The sequence below is a fragment of the Panulirus ornatus genome, chromosome 42 (genome assembly GCF_036320965.1).
Source record: "Panulirus ornatus isolate Po-2019 chromosome 42, ASM3632096v1, whole genome shotgun sequence".
NCBI classification, from domain to species: domain Eukaryota; kingdom Metazoa; phylum Arthropoda; class Malacostraca; order Decapoda; family Palinuridae; genus Panulirus; species Panulirus ornatus.
This window is the reverse complement of record NC_092265.1, coordinates 23,627,283-23,645,231: the sequence shown is the minus strand read 5'-3', so window position 1 is coordinate 23,645,231 and position 17,949 is coordinate 23,627,283. Positions and strand designations below refer to the sequence as shown.

The 17,949-nt window shown below is 39.7% G+C and overlaps 1 protein-coding gene across 12 annotated transcripts in view; it reads right to left on the bottom strand.

Moving 5' to 3' along the window:
* Positions 1-17,949, bottom strand: part of LOC139761978 (protein turtle homolog B-like) — a 514,207-nt gene that overhangs the window by 280,140 nt on the left and 216,118 nt on the right. For all 12 annotated transcript variants that reach the window (XM_071686726.1, XM_071686724.1, XM_071686729.1 and 9 more), the window contains exons 14-15: positions 14,056-14,327; positions 3,486-3,658 (exon numbers count right to left, since the gene is read on the bottom strand). In XM_071686726.1, coding sequence (XP_071542827.1) covers positions 3,486-3,658; positions 14,056-14,327 — 445 coding nt within the window. The remainder of the gene's footprint in view (positions 1-3,485; positions 3,659-14,055; positions 14,328-17,949) is intronic.

Below are 17,949 nucleotides of genomic sequence, written 5' to 3'. Positions count from 1 at the left end.
TTCATCATTATTATGTGTGTGTGTAATTACGTATCCATACTGTATGGAGCCAGCATCTCTTGAACAATCTCTACTATCCTAGACCTTCTTAAATCTACTTATCTTGCCTGCATTAACCTTGTCCTCAGTCATTCTTTCCATTTGTCCTATACTCATACTATAAAATTACTTCATTATATCTTTTCTAAAAAAGGTTATTGCTTAATTTCATGTCCTCTGGTTTCTTTATCCTTACATCTCTCAGAGAATCGTCCACCGCACGTCATCAATATGTTTTAAAAACTTTAGTGTGATCAAATCACTCCTCACTCTTCTCTCTAACAAGGTGGGCAAATTTAAAGTGTTTAGCCTTATCCTAAAACTTAGCTCTCTTAATTCCTTGTTACCCTCCTCTGGACCTTCTCTAATAACTTTATGTATTTCTTTCAGTGTCGTGACCAAACTTGAGAGGCATATTCTAGTTTTACCCTTATGTAGGATATGAACATGAACAGCTTTCTAAATATATCCTTATTCATAAACTTGAAAGCTATTCCAATATTTGCCAGAAGACAATTTGTCTTCACAATTCTTCTATTGTGGAATCTGCAAACAGATTAGGACAGCGTTGACCTCCCAAGTCATTTTCACACACAGCATTCTGAAGCTCATTTCCTGTTAGATAAATCACACTGAGGCCTTCTTTCACTGTCCTATCCTTGTTACCTCTTATTTGCTTGGGTTGAATTCAATGAACCATGTATCAAACCAATTTCGGAGTTTGTTTAGGTCTCATTATAAGCTGATGCAATCCTCCTTGCTTTTCACTTCCTTCAAGACTTTTGCATCATCTGCAATCTTCAGAAGTCCATAGCTTCAGGTAAGTCATGCACACAAATAAAGAGGAGTAGCAGTCCCAAAACAGAACCCTAAGGCATTCATTCACTGATGACCTTTACCCATTTGAAGAAGGCTACTCTGATGTGTGTTGTTTGTTCCCTTCCAGTATTATATCTTCTATCCATTGGAGGAGTCTTCCCCCTTATTCCAGCCTGACATTGCAACTTCTTTATCGGCCTCCCATGCAATAATTCATCAAATGCTTTCTAGCAGTCAAGATAAATACAACCTCATCAGCCTCTCCCTTTGTGTGTGTGTGTGTGTGTGTGTGTGTGTGTGTGTGTGTGTGAGATATTATAAAAGTACCTCTCTATATCTTTTGCAACAAGTTTATGCTTAGTTTCTTGTTATGGTTTCCAGTGCTGTAATTTATCTCTGCATCTTTTGAGGAACTGTCTTCTGCCAACACCATTAAACTGGTTTAGGAATTCTAAACACTTTACCATACCACATTTTGCTCTTCTATCTTCCAAGGTGGGCAAATATATGGCTTCTAAACTCTCGCTGTAACTATGCACTTTTAATTCCGGTACCATCTTGTTGACCTCCTCACCATTTTTGCTATCATTTCATTATGATTCTTTATATGCAATGACAGAATCTGTGAAGTATATCTCACTTCTGTCCTAATACATGCTTTAATAATTTGCTTCATGTATTTGATGATTCTAATATTTGCCAGCACATCACTTGTCTCCATTATGATCCTATAGGGAGGAAGCTCTGATAACAGGTAAGGTGCAATGTTAACTCCCATGCCTACCTTACACACATTCCTGCAGTATATTTCCTGTCACTAAGCCCCACTCTCATTATTTTCCATTTATGGTAACTAGGTTGACTTTCATCAATAATGTATCATACCAACTATGGAATATGTCGAGGTCCCCCTGTAAATTGAAATCCTCATCATTTTTACTTCTTTCATGAACTTAACATCACCTGAAAACAAATTCAGGTATGAGTGAAGTCCTTACTGACAAATCTTATATATACAGCAATTATAGCAATACAATATGCCATTGCTGACTCACTTTTATTCAAAGAAGGCTCCTCTGACATGCAACCTTTGACATCTTCCACTTAGGTAATTCTTTATCCACTAAAGGAGTCTTCCACTTATTCCTGCCTGAAATCCAGTTTCTTCACCAACTTCCTATTTCATAGAATGTGAAATATTTTCAAGGATTCAGTAACACACACTCCATCCATCCTTCTTTTTGGTCTAAAACAGTGCTCACTCTCATACAAATGAGATCTTCTCTAAATCCAAGTTGTCACTCTCTTAGCTTAGCACTATATCATCCTCAAGAGACACACTAAACAATATTTCAAGCAGTCTGTCAAAAATATCTAACAACTTTTCTGCACATGTGGAGAAAGTTAACCATGACATGAGCCTTAAACAGGCTAAGGCTCTTTAGTAGCCTACTTATGTCTTTTCTAGCTATTTCACTACTTTCAAAAGTATTCTTCTCCATCCTACTTTCCTGACAGTGGGGCTGTAATGTTTTCTAATGTAAAAACACTTTCAAACTTGTTTTCTAGCTCCTTGCATATTTCTACATAGTTCTCTACAACTCTTTCCCCAGAATTCCTTAGCCTGATTAGCTCCTCTTCAACCAACAATCTACTCCAGATGAATTTATGGTAAAGTTCTGGATTATCCTCTAATTTATCTACAATATCATTTTTGACATTTCTCAGCTCCTCCTTTCTTTTGTTCTCATTCCTTGCTCTCTTATACCTGTGAAATGCTAGCTGGATGTTAAGCTGCCTGTATTAACTCTAAAGAATGTTCCTAAACTCTCACTATTGACATCTTTTATCAAACTTTTTTCTCTTATTTTCACTCAAAAGTACCTATGCTCTAACTCCATCATGGATTTAGCAGAACCTTCCTCTACAGTAATCTATATCATGGTTATGGAATTCTATTACCCAATTTAGGTTTCCAAAGAAATTGTATGAGCTTTGTGCAGTTTCCACAATGTGCATTCGTGTGTATGATTACTGTCTAGAATTCCTGTTTGTGAGTTACAGGTACAGATTTTACATTTGTGTTCCCTGTCTGTTAAACCTGTACTGTAATGTACCATGTATTTACTCCTGTGTGTGTATACACAAACACATCAACCTAAGCCAGCATGTGTGTGTGTGTGTGTGTGTGTGTGTGTGTGTGTGTGTGTGTGTGTGTGATTGCTACTGGTGAGTTACAGGGATCGAGTTTTACGTTCATATTGCCTCATCTCATAACCATGTGTATATTTGTACCATGTCTTTACTTTTATCTATATATACATAAGCACAAGGATGTGTGTTTTTGTACTTACTGTACTATCTGGGGTGGGAGTTTCACACTCATGGGGTCCTATCTCTTGAATATTGTGTGTGTGTGTGTGTGTGTGTGTGTGTGTGTGTGTTTTGGTCTGTCTTTCTCCATTTCTCTCAAACAACATGTTTTAACATATAGGAGTATAAATGTATTTGTGCCTCTGTCAATGTGTGACAATCTCCAGAATTTTACAAATGTATGTACATATATGTTCATGAAGTGTGCCTGTGGCAAATACCTTACAAGTTAAGTGATTCATGATGTAGCATACCTTTTGTGGTGGCTGTGATAATGTCAGAGAACATGCCATCCCCCAACATATTCTTGCCCTGCACCTGAATTTCATATGTATGGTCTGGAATTAGATTGTAAATGGTGACACTGGTACTTCCTGGTGGCTTAACGTCAATTTGTGACCACGTAAGAGACCCTTGAGTTCGGTACCTGTTGACAGACAGACAATAACATGACTTACACGTTGCATTTATCAAATTTGCTGTGAGATTAATTCAATATTGTAGGGATGTGAAGAAACTCAGAGTAGAAATACATTACTACAAGTAGATAAATTTTTAACTACAAAAAATATAAAGCATACCTAACTTTTCAACTCAATAAACTTAACAAGATTATAACAAACAGTTGAGTTCAAGCATACAGCTAAATTAGCCATTTATAGTTTCCCTTTCACATGGCTATATAGTCAAAACTGATGAAGACAACATTCACATGGCCTTAGCTTTCCAACATAGACATGAGATTGCTACTTGAATTACTTGTGTGTGCTCTGATCACAGTATCCATTGTCTCAAGCAAGTAGTGATCTCACACTACCAAGAAGTAGCTTGTGTGATTTCATGAGCTAATTTCTCCCAGTCTTCCTGCATTTGAAAGCCGGCAAGGCAGCGTGTTTGGATGGTATTGCAGTGGAATTCATCAAAAAAGGGGGGTGATTCTATTGGTGACTGGTTAGTAAGGTTATTTAATGTATATATGACTCATGGTGAGGTGCCTGAGGATTGGCAGAATGCTTGCATAGTGCCATTCTACAAAGGCAAAGGGGATAAAAGTGAGTGCTCAAATTACAGAGGTAAAAGATTGTTGAGTATTCCTGGGAAATCATATGGGAGGGTATTGATTGAGAGGGTGAAGGCATGTACAGAGCATCAGAATGGGGAAGAGCAGTGTGGTTTCAGAAGTGGTAGAGGATGTATGGATCAGGGGTTTGCTTTGAAGAATGTATGTGAGAAATACTTAGAAAAGCAAATGGATTTGTATGTAGTATTTATAGATCTGGAGAAGGCATATGATAGAGTTCATAGAGATGCTCTGTGGGAGGTATTAAGAATATATGGTGTGGGAGGCAAGTTGTTAGAAGCAGTGAAAAGTTTTTATTGAGGATGTAAGGCATGTCTGCATGTACGAAGAGAAGAAAGTGATTGGTTCTCAGTGAATGTTGGTTTGCGGCACGGGTGTGTGATGTCTCCATGGATGTTGTTTAATCTGTTTATGGATGGGGTTGTTAGGGAGGTGAATGCAAGAGTTTTGGAAAGAGGGACAAGTATGCAGTCTGTAGTAGATGAGAGAACTTGGGAAGTGAGTCAGGTGTTGTTCGCTGATGATACATCGCTGGTGGCTGATTCATGTGAGAAGCTGCAGAAGCTGATGACTGAGTTTGGTAAAGTGTGTGAAAGAAGAAAGCTGAGAGTAAATGTGAATAAGAGCAAGGTTATTAGGTAGAGTAGGGTTGAGGGACAAGTTAATTGGGAGGTAGGTTTGAATGGAGAAAAACTGGAGGAAATGAAGTGTTTTAGATATCTGGGAGTGGATTTGGCAGCGGATGGAACCATGGAAGCGGAAGTGAATCATAGGGTGGGGGAGGGGGTGAAAATTCTGGGAGTGTTGAAAAATGTGTGGAAGTCGAGATTGTTATCTTGGAAAGCAAAAATGGGTATGTTTAAAGGAATAGTGGTTCCAACAATGATATATGGTGTGGGCTGTAGATAGAGTTGTGCGGAGGAGGGTGGATGTGCTGAAAATGAGATGTTTGAGGACAATATGTGGTGTGAGGTGGTTTGATCGAGTAAGTAATGAAAGGGTAAGAGAGATGTGTGATAATAAAAAGAGTGTGGTTGAGAGAGCAGAAGAGGGTGTTTTGAAATGGTTTGGTCACATGGAGAGAATGAGTGAGGAAAGATTGACAAAGAGGATATATGTGTCAGAGGTGGAGGGACAAGGAGAAGTGGGAGACCAAATTGGAGGTGGAAAGATGGAGTGAAAAAGATTTTGAGTGATCGAAGCCTGAACATACAGGAGGGTGAAAGGCGTGCTAGGAATAGAGAGAATTGGAATGATGTGGTATACCGGGGTCAACGTGCTGTCATTGGATTGAATCAGGGTATGAGAAGCATCTGGGGTAAACCATGGAAAGTTTTGTGGGGCCTGGATGTGGAAAGGGAGCTGTGGTTTCGGTGCATTATACATGACAGCTAGAGACTGAGTGTGAACGAATGTGGCCTTTGTTGTCTTTTCTAGCGCTACCTCGCGCACATGCGGGGGGAAGGGGCTGTCATTTCATGTGTGGCGGGGTGGTGATGGGAATAAATGAGGGCAGACAGTATGATTTATGTACATGTGTATATATGTATATGTCTGAGTGTATACATATGTATACATTGAGATGTATAGGTATGTATATGTGTGTGTGTTCACGTGTATGTATATACATGTGTATGTGGGTGAGTTGGGCCATTCTTTTATCTGTTTCCTTGCGCTACCTAACTAACGTGGGAGACAGCGACAAAGTATAATAAATAAAAAAATAAATTTTTTTTTTCATACATATCCGCCATTTCCCGCATTAGCGAGGTAGCGTTAAGAACAGAGGAGTGAATCTTTGAGGGAATATCCTCACTTGGCTCCCTTCTCTGTTCCTTCTTTTGGAAAATTAAAAACGGAAGTGGAGGACTGCCAGCCCCCCGCTCCCTCCCCTTTTAGTCGCCTTCTATGACACACAGGGAATACGTGGGAAGTATTCTTTCTCCCCTATCCCCTATAGTCTTACGCCTCAAATGCTCCAATAGCCCACTCACACATATTTCAAACACACTGATTAACTGCAGTTGCATTGTATTTACACATTTCTTAATTCTTACAAGTTTTCAGAAATCAAAAAGGGATGTAAAAGGTTAGCCTCAGTCATCCAAGGTAAACTTAAGAGTTTCTTCATTGTCAGTCATTTTATCTCACAGGTGTTTCTATTTAGTAAAACTGTGTTTTAACCAACTACAGAGAAATAACTCTCTTAGATGCTCAGAAAGTATGGTCCATGAGAGAAAAACAAGGTGTTCAACTACAACTTGTTTGACAAGGAATGCCAAATGGGTAAAATGCTTTGAGTATTAGAAAAGAAAACACTAAATGGCCAGACATGTTTAAAATCAAAAGGTAGTATCATTCATAACTTTCCAAACATGAGCAAGGACCTTAGACGTCTTTTTAATGGAAGAGAGTGAAGATTTTAAGTATCATTACACCTAAACTAAAATATGATATGATTGCTTAGTCCCACATATAATTTGAAACCTCTACTAGACCAATTTACATTTATATAACTAAACTACAAATAAGATATAAGTGATTCAATCTAACTCCATCCCAGATATAATTCTAAACCTCAATCAGATCAATTTACATTATCTTTACCTTGTTACAGTATACCTTCACCTCTATTCTTTTATTGTTATACCCAAATGCCCTACCACTTTAATGAGGTGGCACCATGAGTAAATGAACAATGGCCTTGTTTGTGTACATCAAATATCTAACTGTCATTCATAATTTACCAAAACTAGAGATTAACATCCACAGTTAAGCCCCACAGACTACTCTGCAGCTTACCTTCATTTCTTCATAAGCCTTGGTTCAATCTAATGACAGCAACTAACCATCCCCACCTTATACCACATTCCTGCATCTCATTGTATTCAATGCATGCCACTCACCTTCCTGGATGTTCAGGTTCTGGTCGACCAAAGTCCTTGCTACTTCATCTTTTTATCTCCCTAGTCTCTCACTCTCCCTTGTTCCCATGACCTCTGAGACAAATGTTCCTCTTTGTCAGTTTCTATATGTCCAAACAGTTGTTTTATCACACATGAGTTGGACCTCTCAACAAAACTTTCTCTAACAATGTCATTTTTACCAATCCTGCTTTACACTATATATCATCTCTAGCACCACATATCATCCTCAAACGTATCATGAAAATGAAATAAGACATAGGGGTATCTATTAGGATCATACATTACTATCAATGCTCATGAAAAATAAGGAAATCAAATTTCACACAATAATTATACTAGGCTAGTAATTGTGTGTTTTAGCCAATATTTTGAAAAACAAGCTCATTTCACTGTTTTCAGTACCTTTCTAAAATACAAGAAACATTACATTTTGACAAATAATAACCATCCTACACTGAAATGCTTACATAAACTATGTAAACTTTACTTGCTTGAACTGCAGATAATCTGTGACATTATCTTCCAAAAGAAATGATACAAAGCCTATCTTCATCATTATATATAGCAGATGTATCTCCAAATCTCTGGTTAGTGAATGTTCATATCAGCATATCAAACTATGTGTGAGTAAGCAGTATGTACTTTGACTGATCAGGCGTAAAAATGAGAGCCAGATGGAAAGAATCTCTACATATTCCTTACACCAAACACAATAGTTATATTTAACCACATAGATTAGATAATGAGATCATGAGAAATCATATGTGGCAGGGTGGCAACAGGAATGGATGAAGGCAGCAAATATGGTTATGTACATGTGTATATATGTATATGTCTGAGTATGTATATGTATGTATACATAGAAATGTATATGTATGTATATGTATGTGAGTGGGTGTTTATGTACATACATTGTATGAGGGTGGTTTGGGCCATTCCTTGTCTGTTTCCTTGCGCTACCTCACTAACGCGGTAGACGGCGTGTGTGGAAGGCGAGAACATTATCTCAGAAAGCAAAAATGGGTATGTTTGAAGGAATAGTGGTTCTAACAATGTTATATGGTTGCGATGCGTGGGCTATAGATAGAGATAGGCGGAGAAGGGTGGATGTGTTGGAAATGAGATATTTGAGGACAATATGTGGTGTGAGATGGTTTGATCGAGTAAGTAATGAAAGGGTAAGAGAGATATGTGGTAATAAAATCAGTGTGGTTGAGTGAGAAGAAGAGGATGGTTTGAAATGGTTTGGTCACATGGAGAGAATGAGTGAGGAAAGATTGACAAAGAGGATATATGTGTCGGAGGTGGAAGGAATGAGGAGAAGTGGGAGACCAAATTGGAGGTGGAAAGATGGAGTGAAAAAGATTTTGAGTGATAGGGGGCCTGAACACGCAGGAGGGTGAAAGGAGTAAAGGAACAGAGTGAATTGGATCAATGCGGTATACCAGGGTCAACGTGCTGTCATTGGATTGAACCAAGGCGTGTGAAGCGTCTGGGGTAAACCATGGAAGGTTTTGTGGGGCCTGGATGTGGAAAGGGAGCTGTGGTTTCAGTGCATTATATATGACAGCTAGAGACTGAGTGTACACAATTCACACTTGCTGCCTTTATTCATTCCCATCGCCAACCCGCCACACATGAAATGACAACCCCCTCACCCCTACACTCACGTGAGGTACCGCTAGGAAAAGACAACAAAGGCCACATTCGTTCACACTCAGTCTCTAGCTGTCATGTATAATGCACCGAAACCACAGCTCTCTTTCCACATCCAGGCCCCACAGAACTTTCCATGGTTTACCCTAAACGCTTCACATGCCCTGGTTCAATCCATTGACAGCATGTCAACCCCAGTATACCACATTGTTCCATTGCATTCTATTCCTTGCACGTGTTTCACCCTCCTGCATGTTCAGGCCCCGACTGCTCAAAATGTATTTCACTCCATCCTTCCACCTCCAATTTGGTCTCCCACTTCTCCTCGTCCCCTCCACCTCTGACACATATATCCTCTTGGTCAATCTTTCCTCACTCATTCTCTCCATGTGACCAAACAATTTCAATACACCCTCTTCTGGTTTCTCAACCACACTCTTTATATAACCACACATCACTCTTACCCTTTCATTACTTACTCGATCAAACCACCTTACACCACATATTGTCCTCAAACATCTCATTTCCAACACATCCACTCTCCTCCACACAACCCTATCTATAGCCCACACCTTGCAACCATATAACATTGTTGGAACCACTATTCCTTCAAACATAGCTATTTCTGCTTTCCAAGATAATGTTCTTGCCTTCCACACTTTTTCAATGCTCCCAGAACTTTCATCCCTTCCCCCACCCTGTGACTCACTTCTGCTTCCATGGTTCCATCTACTGCCAGATCCACTCCCAGATATCTAAAACACTTCACTTCCTCCAGTTTTTCTCCATTCAAACTTACCTCCCAATTGCCTTGTCCCTCAACCCTACTGTAGCTAATAACCTTGCTCTTTTTCACATTTACTCTCAGCTTTCTTCTTTCACACCCTTTACCAAACTCAGTCACCAGCTTCTGCAGTTTCTCACCTGAATCAGCCATCAGCACCGTATCATCAGCGAACAACAACTGGCTCACTTCCCAAGCTCTCTCATCCACAACAGACTGCATACTTGCACCTCTCTCCAAAACTCTTACATTCACATCCCTAACAACCCCATCCATAAACAAGTTAAACAACCATAGAGACATCACGCACCGCTGCCGCAAACCGACATTCACTGAGAACCAATCACTTTCCTCTCTTCCTACTCATACACATGCCTTACATTCTAGATAGAAACTTTTCACTGCTTCTAACAACTTGCCTCCCACACCATATATTCTTAATACCTTCCACAGAGCATCTCTATCAACTCTATGCAGTTTATCACTAAAATCTGCCAACAGTGTTGTATCATCAGCAAACAACAATTGACTCACTTCCCAGGTCCTTTCATCCCCTATAGATTGCATACTTGTTGCTTTCTCCAAAATTCTTTCCTTTGCCTCCCTCAGCACCCTATCCTGCTGCAGATCTACCCTCACTTGGAACCATTCACTTTCCTCTCTTCTTACTCATACTCATGTCTTATGCCCTACATAAAAATGTCTCACTGCTTCTAGCAGCTTTCCTCCTATACCACAAATTCTTAAGACCTTCCACAAGGCATCTCTATCAACCCTAGCATATGCTTTTTGCAGATCCATAAATAACATGCAAATCCATCAGCTTCTACAAGTATTTCTCACATTCTTTCAAGCAAACACTTGATCCACACATCCTCTACCTCTTTTGAAACCACACTACTCCTCCCCAATCTGATGCTCTGTACATGCCTATACTCTTCAATCAATACCCTCCCAAACAACTTACCATGCAAATTCAACAAATTTATACCTCTGCAGACTGAACACTCAAATTTATCACCCTTGCCTTTACAAAAAAAGGCACTATACATGCATTCTGCTAATCATCAGGCACTTCACCATGATCTTACACATATTGAAAATCCTTACTAACCAATCAACAACACAGTCATCCCGTTTCTTTATAAAATCATCTGCAATATCATCCACTCCAGCTGTCTTGCCACATTAATCATACACAAGGCTTTTCCCACCTCTTCCCTCTTCACTGAACCACTCCCCATGACTCTCATTTTGCACACCACCCCAACCAAATCATCCTACATTTGCTACCACATCATCAAACACATTCAAGAACTCTTCAAAATACTCACTCCATCTCCTCCTCACTCATCACTACCTGTTACCACTTCCCCTTTTGCCCCCTTCACCAATGTTCCTATTTTCTCTTGTTTTTGGACATTATTAACCTGCTTCCAAAATATCCTCCTCTAACTAAAGTTTACTGGTCCTCACTCACCCAAACTCTAATTTGCTCTCTTTTTCAACCCCTGCCCATCCTCTTGACCCACTACAGCTTTTTCTATTCATCTCCAATCATTTGCACTCCTTTCCAGTAAGTATAGGCCACATGCCTCTCATTTTTTCTTTCACAAGCAACTTTACTTCTTCATCACACCACTCACTACTCTTTCTAATCTGCCCATCTCCCACCTTTTGCATGCCATATGCATCTCCCATACATGCCAGTACTGCTCCCCTAAATACCTCTTACTCCTCACCCACTCCCAGATATCTGAAATACATCACTTTCTCCAATTTTCCTCCAATCAGAGTTACATCCCAACTAACTTGTCCCTCAACCCTGCTAAACCTAATAACCTTGCTTTTATTCACATTCTCTCTCAACTTTCTCCATTCACACACTATTCCAAACTCAGTCACCAGCTTCTGCAGTTTCTCACTTGAATCAGCCATCAGTGCTGTATCATCAGCGAACAATGACAGACTCACCTTCCAGGCCCTCTCATCCCTAACAGACTGCATGCTCACCCCTCTCTTCAAGACTCTTGCATTTAACTCTCCCATCATCCCATCCAAAACAAAATGAACAACCATGGTGACATCACACATCTCTGCTGCAGACCAACCTTTGCTGGGAACCATTCACTCTCCTCTCTTCCTACTGATACACATGCCTTACACCATATATTCTTACTTCCACAAAGCATCTCTATCAACCCTGTCATATGCCCTCTACAGATCCATAAATGCCACATACAAATCCGATTGTTTTTCTACATATTTCTCATACACATTTTTCAAAGTAAACATCTGATCCACACATCCTCTACCACTTCTGAAACCACACTGTTCCTGCTCAATCTGACCCTCTGTACATGCCTTCACCCTCTCAGTCGAAACCCTTCCATACAACTTACCTAGCATACTGAACAAACTTATACCTCTGTAGTTTGAAAACTCACATTTATCCCCTTTGCCTTTATTTTTTTTTTTTTTTTTTTTTATACCTCGTCGCTGTCTCCCGCGGTTGCGAGGTAGCCTTTATACAATAGCATTATACATGCACTCTACCAGTCCTCAGGCACTTCACATTGAGCCCTACATACACTGAATATCCTTACCAACCAATTAACTGCAATACCATCTATTCTAACTGCCTTCCCAGATTTCATGTCATGCAAGGCTGTCATCACCCCTCTCTCTTAACCAAATTGCTCTCCATGACTCTCTTACTTTACATACCTTCCCAACCAAAACACTACATCTGCCACTCTATCATTAAACACATTTAACAATCCTTCAAAATATTCACTCCATCTCACTTCATCACTGAATGTTATCAATTACCCTTCAGCCAGTTGACCAGTGTTCCTATTTGTTCTTTTCTTGTCTTTTGCACATTATTTACCTCCTTCCAAAATATCTTTTTATTCTCCCTAAAGTTTAATGATATTCTCTCACCTCAATTCTCATCTGCCTGTTTTTCAACCCCTGCACCTTCCTCTTGACATTCTCCTGCTTTCTCTTATACATCTTCCGGTTATATGCACTCCTTCCTGTGAGTACCAACTAAACGCCTCTCTTTCCTCTTTCACCAGCAACTTTATTTCTTCATCCCACCACATACTACCCTTTCTCATGCATCTCTTGTAAGTGCCACCAATACTTCCCTAAATAACTCCCATTCCTCACCCACTTCTCTCACTTTATTTGCTCTCACCTTTTGTCATTCTACACTCAATCTCTCCTGGTATTTCTTCACACAAGTCCCCTTTCCAAGCTCACTTACTCTGTTTTCCCTGATATTGTTTCCTCTTTTTCTAAAACCTCTACAAATATTCACCCTTACCTCCACAAGATAGTAATTAAACATCCCACCAGCTGCCCCTCTCAGCACATTTACATCCAAAAGTGTCTTTCATATGCCTATCAATTACTATGAAATATAATAATGGCTGTTGACCATCTCTCCTACTCATGTACATATACTTGTGTATATCTCTTTTTTTACCAAGGATTCCCAATCACCAGTCTTTTTTCAGCACACAACTGCACAGGCTCTTCACCATTTCCATTCATAACACTGAATTCCCCATGCATACTGATTATCCCCTCAACTGCCACATTACTTACCTCTGCATCTGAATAACCCATCACCAATACCTTGTCTCTTACACCAAAACTGCTGACACACTCACTCAACTGCTTCCAAAACACTTGCCTCTCATGATCTTTCTTCTCAGGGTTAGGTGCATAAGTGACAATAATCCTTCATCTCTTGCCATCCACTTTCAGTTTTACGCTGATCAATCTAGAATTTTCTTTCTTACACTTTATTACACACTCCCACAACTCCTGCTTCAGGAGTAGTGCTACTCCTTCCTTAGCTCTTGTTCTCTCAGGAACCCCAGACTTCATTTCCAACACATTTCCAAACCATTCTTACCCTTTACCCTTGAGCTTCGTTTCACTCACAGCCAGAACATCTACGTTTCTTTCCTCAAACATACTATCAGTCTCTTCTCATTTTGGTTACATCCACACCCATTCAGACACCCTAATCTGAGCCTTTGAAGAGGATAAGCACTCCCAGACAGACTAATTCTCTGTTTTCTCTTTTAGAAACTGAAATACAAGAAGGGGACAGTTTCCAGCCCCCTGCTTCTGCCCCCTTTAGTCGCCTTGTACAACATATGGGAAATTCCCTCGTTAGTGTTACTCTAAGGATTTCTAATACCTGTATGTCACCTTCCTAAAGCATATATCTCATAAAATCATTGAATAAAATTGAGCCCTAAAAAGATAAATTGAAAAAAAAAAGCATGAAAATTTTGAGAGACATAGACACTATTCCAAAGTTCCTGTTAACATAATCGCAAGCATAACCTTACCATATTGTGTACTGCTGTTCCCAGTCCTTTCCCCCAGGGTATCCTGGCAGCCAAGAGAGCTTTATGCTAAACTCTTGGGTTTCAGCTGAGATGTTGTAAGGTGGATGTGGTGTGGTGCCCTCCACTAGCAGTTGAGTTGCTGTTACTAAAGTTGCAATTTCATTGCTAACTATGCACTCATAGTATGCATGATCACTTTTTCGAAGATTTCGAATGGTAAGGTTGCCACCCACAATTTGGGTTCGATCTCGTGGTAGGTTCAGGTTATCTCGCTGTGAACACAAAGCACACCTGGGTTTATTCATGTTAGAGTGAAATCTCACATCCATACATCTATAATTAGATGTAAAACTTCCTATATTTAAAAAACGAAAACAGCAATGATTCTTTTTCAAAGAATTTAATCCAGGTACTTTGTAAGCCATTCAGTGATGGACACTAAACAAAAATAGTAAAAGCATGATCTGCAAGTTGTCTAAAATAAATCAAAATTCCCTATCAATTCAAATATTACTATTATGTCAGAACTACATGAATTAACCTGTCATAATCCTTACACACACACATAAAAGACATTCCAGTGTGATGGGATGGGTAGAAGAAATAGGAAAGCACTGAAACTGTTAAAGACAATGAGTAGACCATGGAATAAATTTGATCAACAAAAGGCATAAAATCCCACTGAATTCTCTCCATGTGTGCTCAAAGAGTGTGCAGAAACATTTAACAGTCCATTTGAAACATTATCAAATAAACCATTGGAAGAGGGTCAGTGCCAAGAGACTGGAAAACAGCACATGTTGTCCCCATCTTTAAGAAAAGAAATGGGGAAGTTGCACTGATGAGTATGATCTATAAAAGGCTGGAAGCAATAAACACAAATTAAACATGATTACTTTCAAAGAGAAACTATAAAAGTGAAAGGCAAAATGAGATTTACAGGTAGATTATTTCCTATTGGAATTACAAAAGGTGTATGATACTGTCCCTTACTGAAGGGGAGTTACAAAGAAATTTTTTCAAGTAGGCTTGTATGAGACTTCTTTGATTAACCAGCTCTTCTTTGGGGGGAAGAGAGAATAAATGTCATAGGAGCCTTTCTTAAGTGGGCTGGGATTAGCAGTCGCATGCTACATTGCTGTTTTAAGTCAGTTGCTATTCATGATTTCTCTGAGAGGTTTCTTAGTAAGAGTGGTTTCAAAGTTGAATGTATTTGCAGATGATGTTAAGGGCATGAGAGAGGTAGGAAATGATAAGGATTGCATCAAGTTACAAAAAGGACTTTGACAAGCTCCAGAGGATTCAGTGAAAAAGTCCTTGATATTGCAGCAATTTTGCAAAAATCATTGTGCATGAATATGTCATCACAGGGGACTGAGAGTTCATCTCCATATCCGAGCTCTCATCAGAACACCACAGAAGAACTGTCAAGGGGCCCAATTTTTTACTGGTTAATACCAGAACCACATCTAAGTGCCTGGATAAGATGATCAAAATCTGTTTGATCAATTCCCTTTAAGATATATAATGTATGAGTGAGAAGGTCCACAAAAGGAAAACGAAGATGGTATCTGATATAAGAAAGCCAAGTTACAGGAAGAGGTTAGAAGCTACAGAGCTGCCCACCATGGAAAAGAAGAATATGAAGAGCTACATCACAACCTTCTAGTTTCTAAACCAATTTAACAATATTGACAGCTATCTGAAAGATACAGAGTTAGAGCAGAGATGTCATAACAATAAATTAAACTAGAAACTTGTACAATAACAAAGTCCTGGATGAATTAAATATGCTACATAATGAAACGATGAATGCAAACAATATAAAAAAGTATAGTAAGTTGTGTGGTAGTAACTATACAGATATAGGTAACTATACGTATACTGAGAGATAGGTAGTATGTTTGAGGAAAGGAACCTGGATGTTTTGGCTCTGAGTGAAACGAAGCTCAAGGGTAAAGGGGAAGAGTGGTTTGGGAATGTCTGGGGAGTAAAGTCAGGGGTTAGTGAGAGGACAAGAGCAAGGGAAGGAGTAGCAATACTCCTGAAACAGGAGTTGTGGGAGTATGTGATAGAGTGTAAGAAAGTAAATTCTCGATTAATATGGGTAAAACTGAAAGTTGATGGAGAGAGGTGGGTGATTATTGGTGCATATGCACCTGGGCATGAGAAGAAAGATCAAGAGAGGCAAGTGTTTTGGGAGCAGCTGAATGAGTGTGTTAGTGGTTTTGATGCACGAGACCGGGTTATAGTGATGGGTGATTTGAATGCAAAGGTGAGTAATGTGGCAGTTGAGGGAATAATTGGTATACATGGGGTGTTCAGTGTTGTAAATGAAAATGGTGAAGAGCTTGTAGATTTATGTGCTGAAAAAGGACTGATGATTGGGAATACCTGGTTCAAAAAGCGAGATATACATAAGTATACTAATGTAAGTAGGAGAGATGGCCAGAGAGCATTATTGGATTACGTGTTAATTGACAGGCGTGCGAAAGAGAGACTTTTGGATGTTAATGTGCTGAGAGTTGCAACTGGAGGGATGTCTGATCATTATCTTGTGGAGGCTAAGGTGAAGATTTGTATGGGTTTTCAGAAAAGAAGAGTGAATGTTAGGGTGAAGAGGGTGGCGAGAGTAAGTGAGCTTGAGGAGACCTGTGTGAGGAAGTACCAGGAGAGACTGAGTACAGAATGGAAAAAGGTGAGAACAATGGAAGTAAGGGGAGTGGGGGAGGAATGGGATGTGTTTAGGGAATCAGTGATGGATTGCGCAAAAGATGCTTGTGGCATGAGAAGAGTGGGAGGTGGGTTGATTAGAAAGGGTAGTGAGTGGTGGGATGAAGAAGTAAGAGTATTAGTGAAAGAGAAGAGAGAGGCATTTGGACGATTTCTGCAGGGAAAAAATGCAATTGAGTGGGAGATGTATAAAAGAAAGAGACAGGAGGTCAAGAGAAAGGTGCAAGAGGTGAAAAAAAGGGCAAATGAGAGTTGGGGTGAGAGAGTATCATTAAATTTTAGGGAGAATAAAAAGATGTTCTGGAAGGAGGTAAATAAAGTGCGTAAGACAAGGGAGCAAATGGGAACTTCAGTGAAGGGCGCAAATGGGGAGGTGATAACAAGTAGTGGTGATGTGAGAAGGAGATGGAGTGAGTATTTTGAAGGTTTGTTGAATGTGTTTGATGATAGAGTGGCAGATATAGGGTGTTTTGGTCGAGGTGGTGTGCAAAGTGAGAGGGTTAGGGAAAATGATTTGGTAAACAGAGAAGAGGTAGTGAAAGCTTTGCGGAAGATGAAAGCCGGCAAGGCAGCAGGTTTGGATGGTATTGCAGTGGAATTTATTAAAAAAGGGGGTGACTGTATTGTTGACTGGTTGGTAAGGTTATTTAATGTATGTATGACTCATGGTGAGGTGCCTGAGGATTGGCGGAATGCGTGCATAGTGCCATTGTACAAAGGCAAAGGGGATAAGAGTGAGTGCTCAAATTACAGAGGTATAAGTTTGTTGAGTATTCCTGGTAAATTATATGGGAGGGTATTGATTGAGAGGGTGAAGGCATGTACAGAGCATCAGATTGGGAAAGAGCAGTGTGGTTTCAGAAGTGGTAGAGGATGTGTGGATCAGGTGTTTGCTTTGAAGAATGTATGTGAGAAATACTTAGAAAAGCAAATGGATTTGTATGTAGCATTTATGGATCTGGAGAAGGCATATGATAGAGTTGATAGAGATGCTCTGTGGAAGGTATTAAGAATATATGGTGTGGGAGGCAAGTTGTTAGAAGCAGTGAAAAGTTTTTATCGAGGATGTAAGGCATGTGTACGTGTAGGAAGAGAGGAAAGTGATTGGTTCTCAGTGAATGTAGGTTTGCGGCAGGGGTGTGTGATGTCTCCATGGTTGTT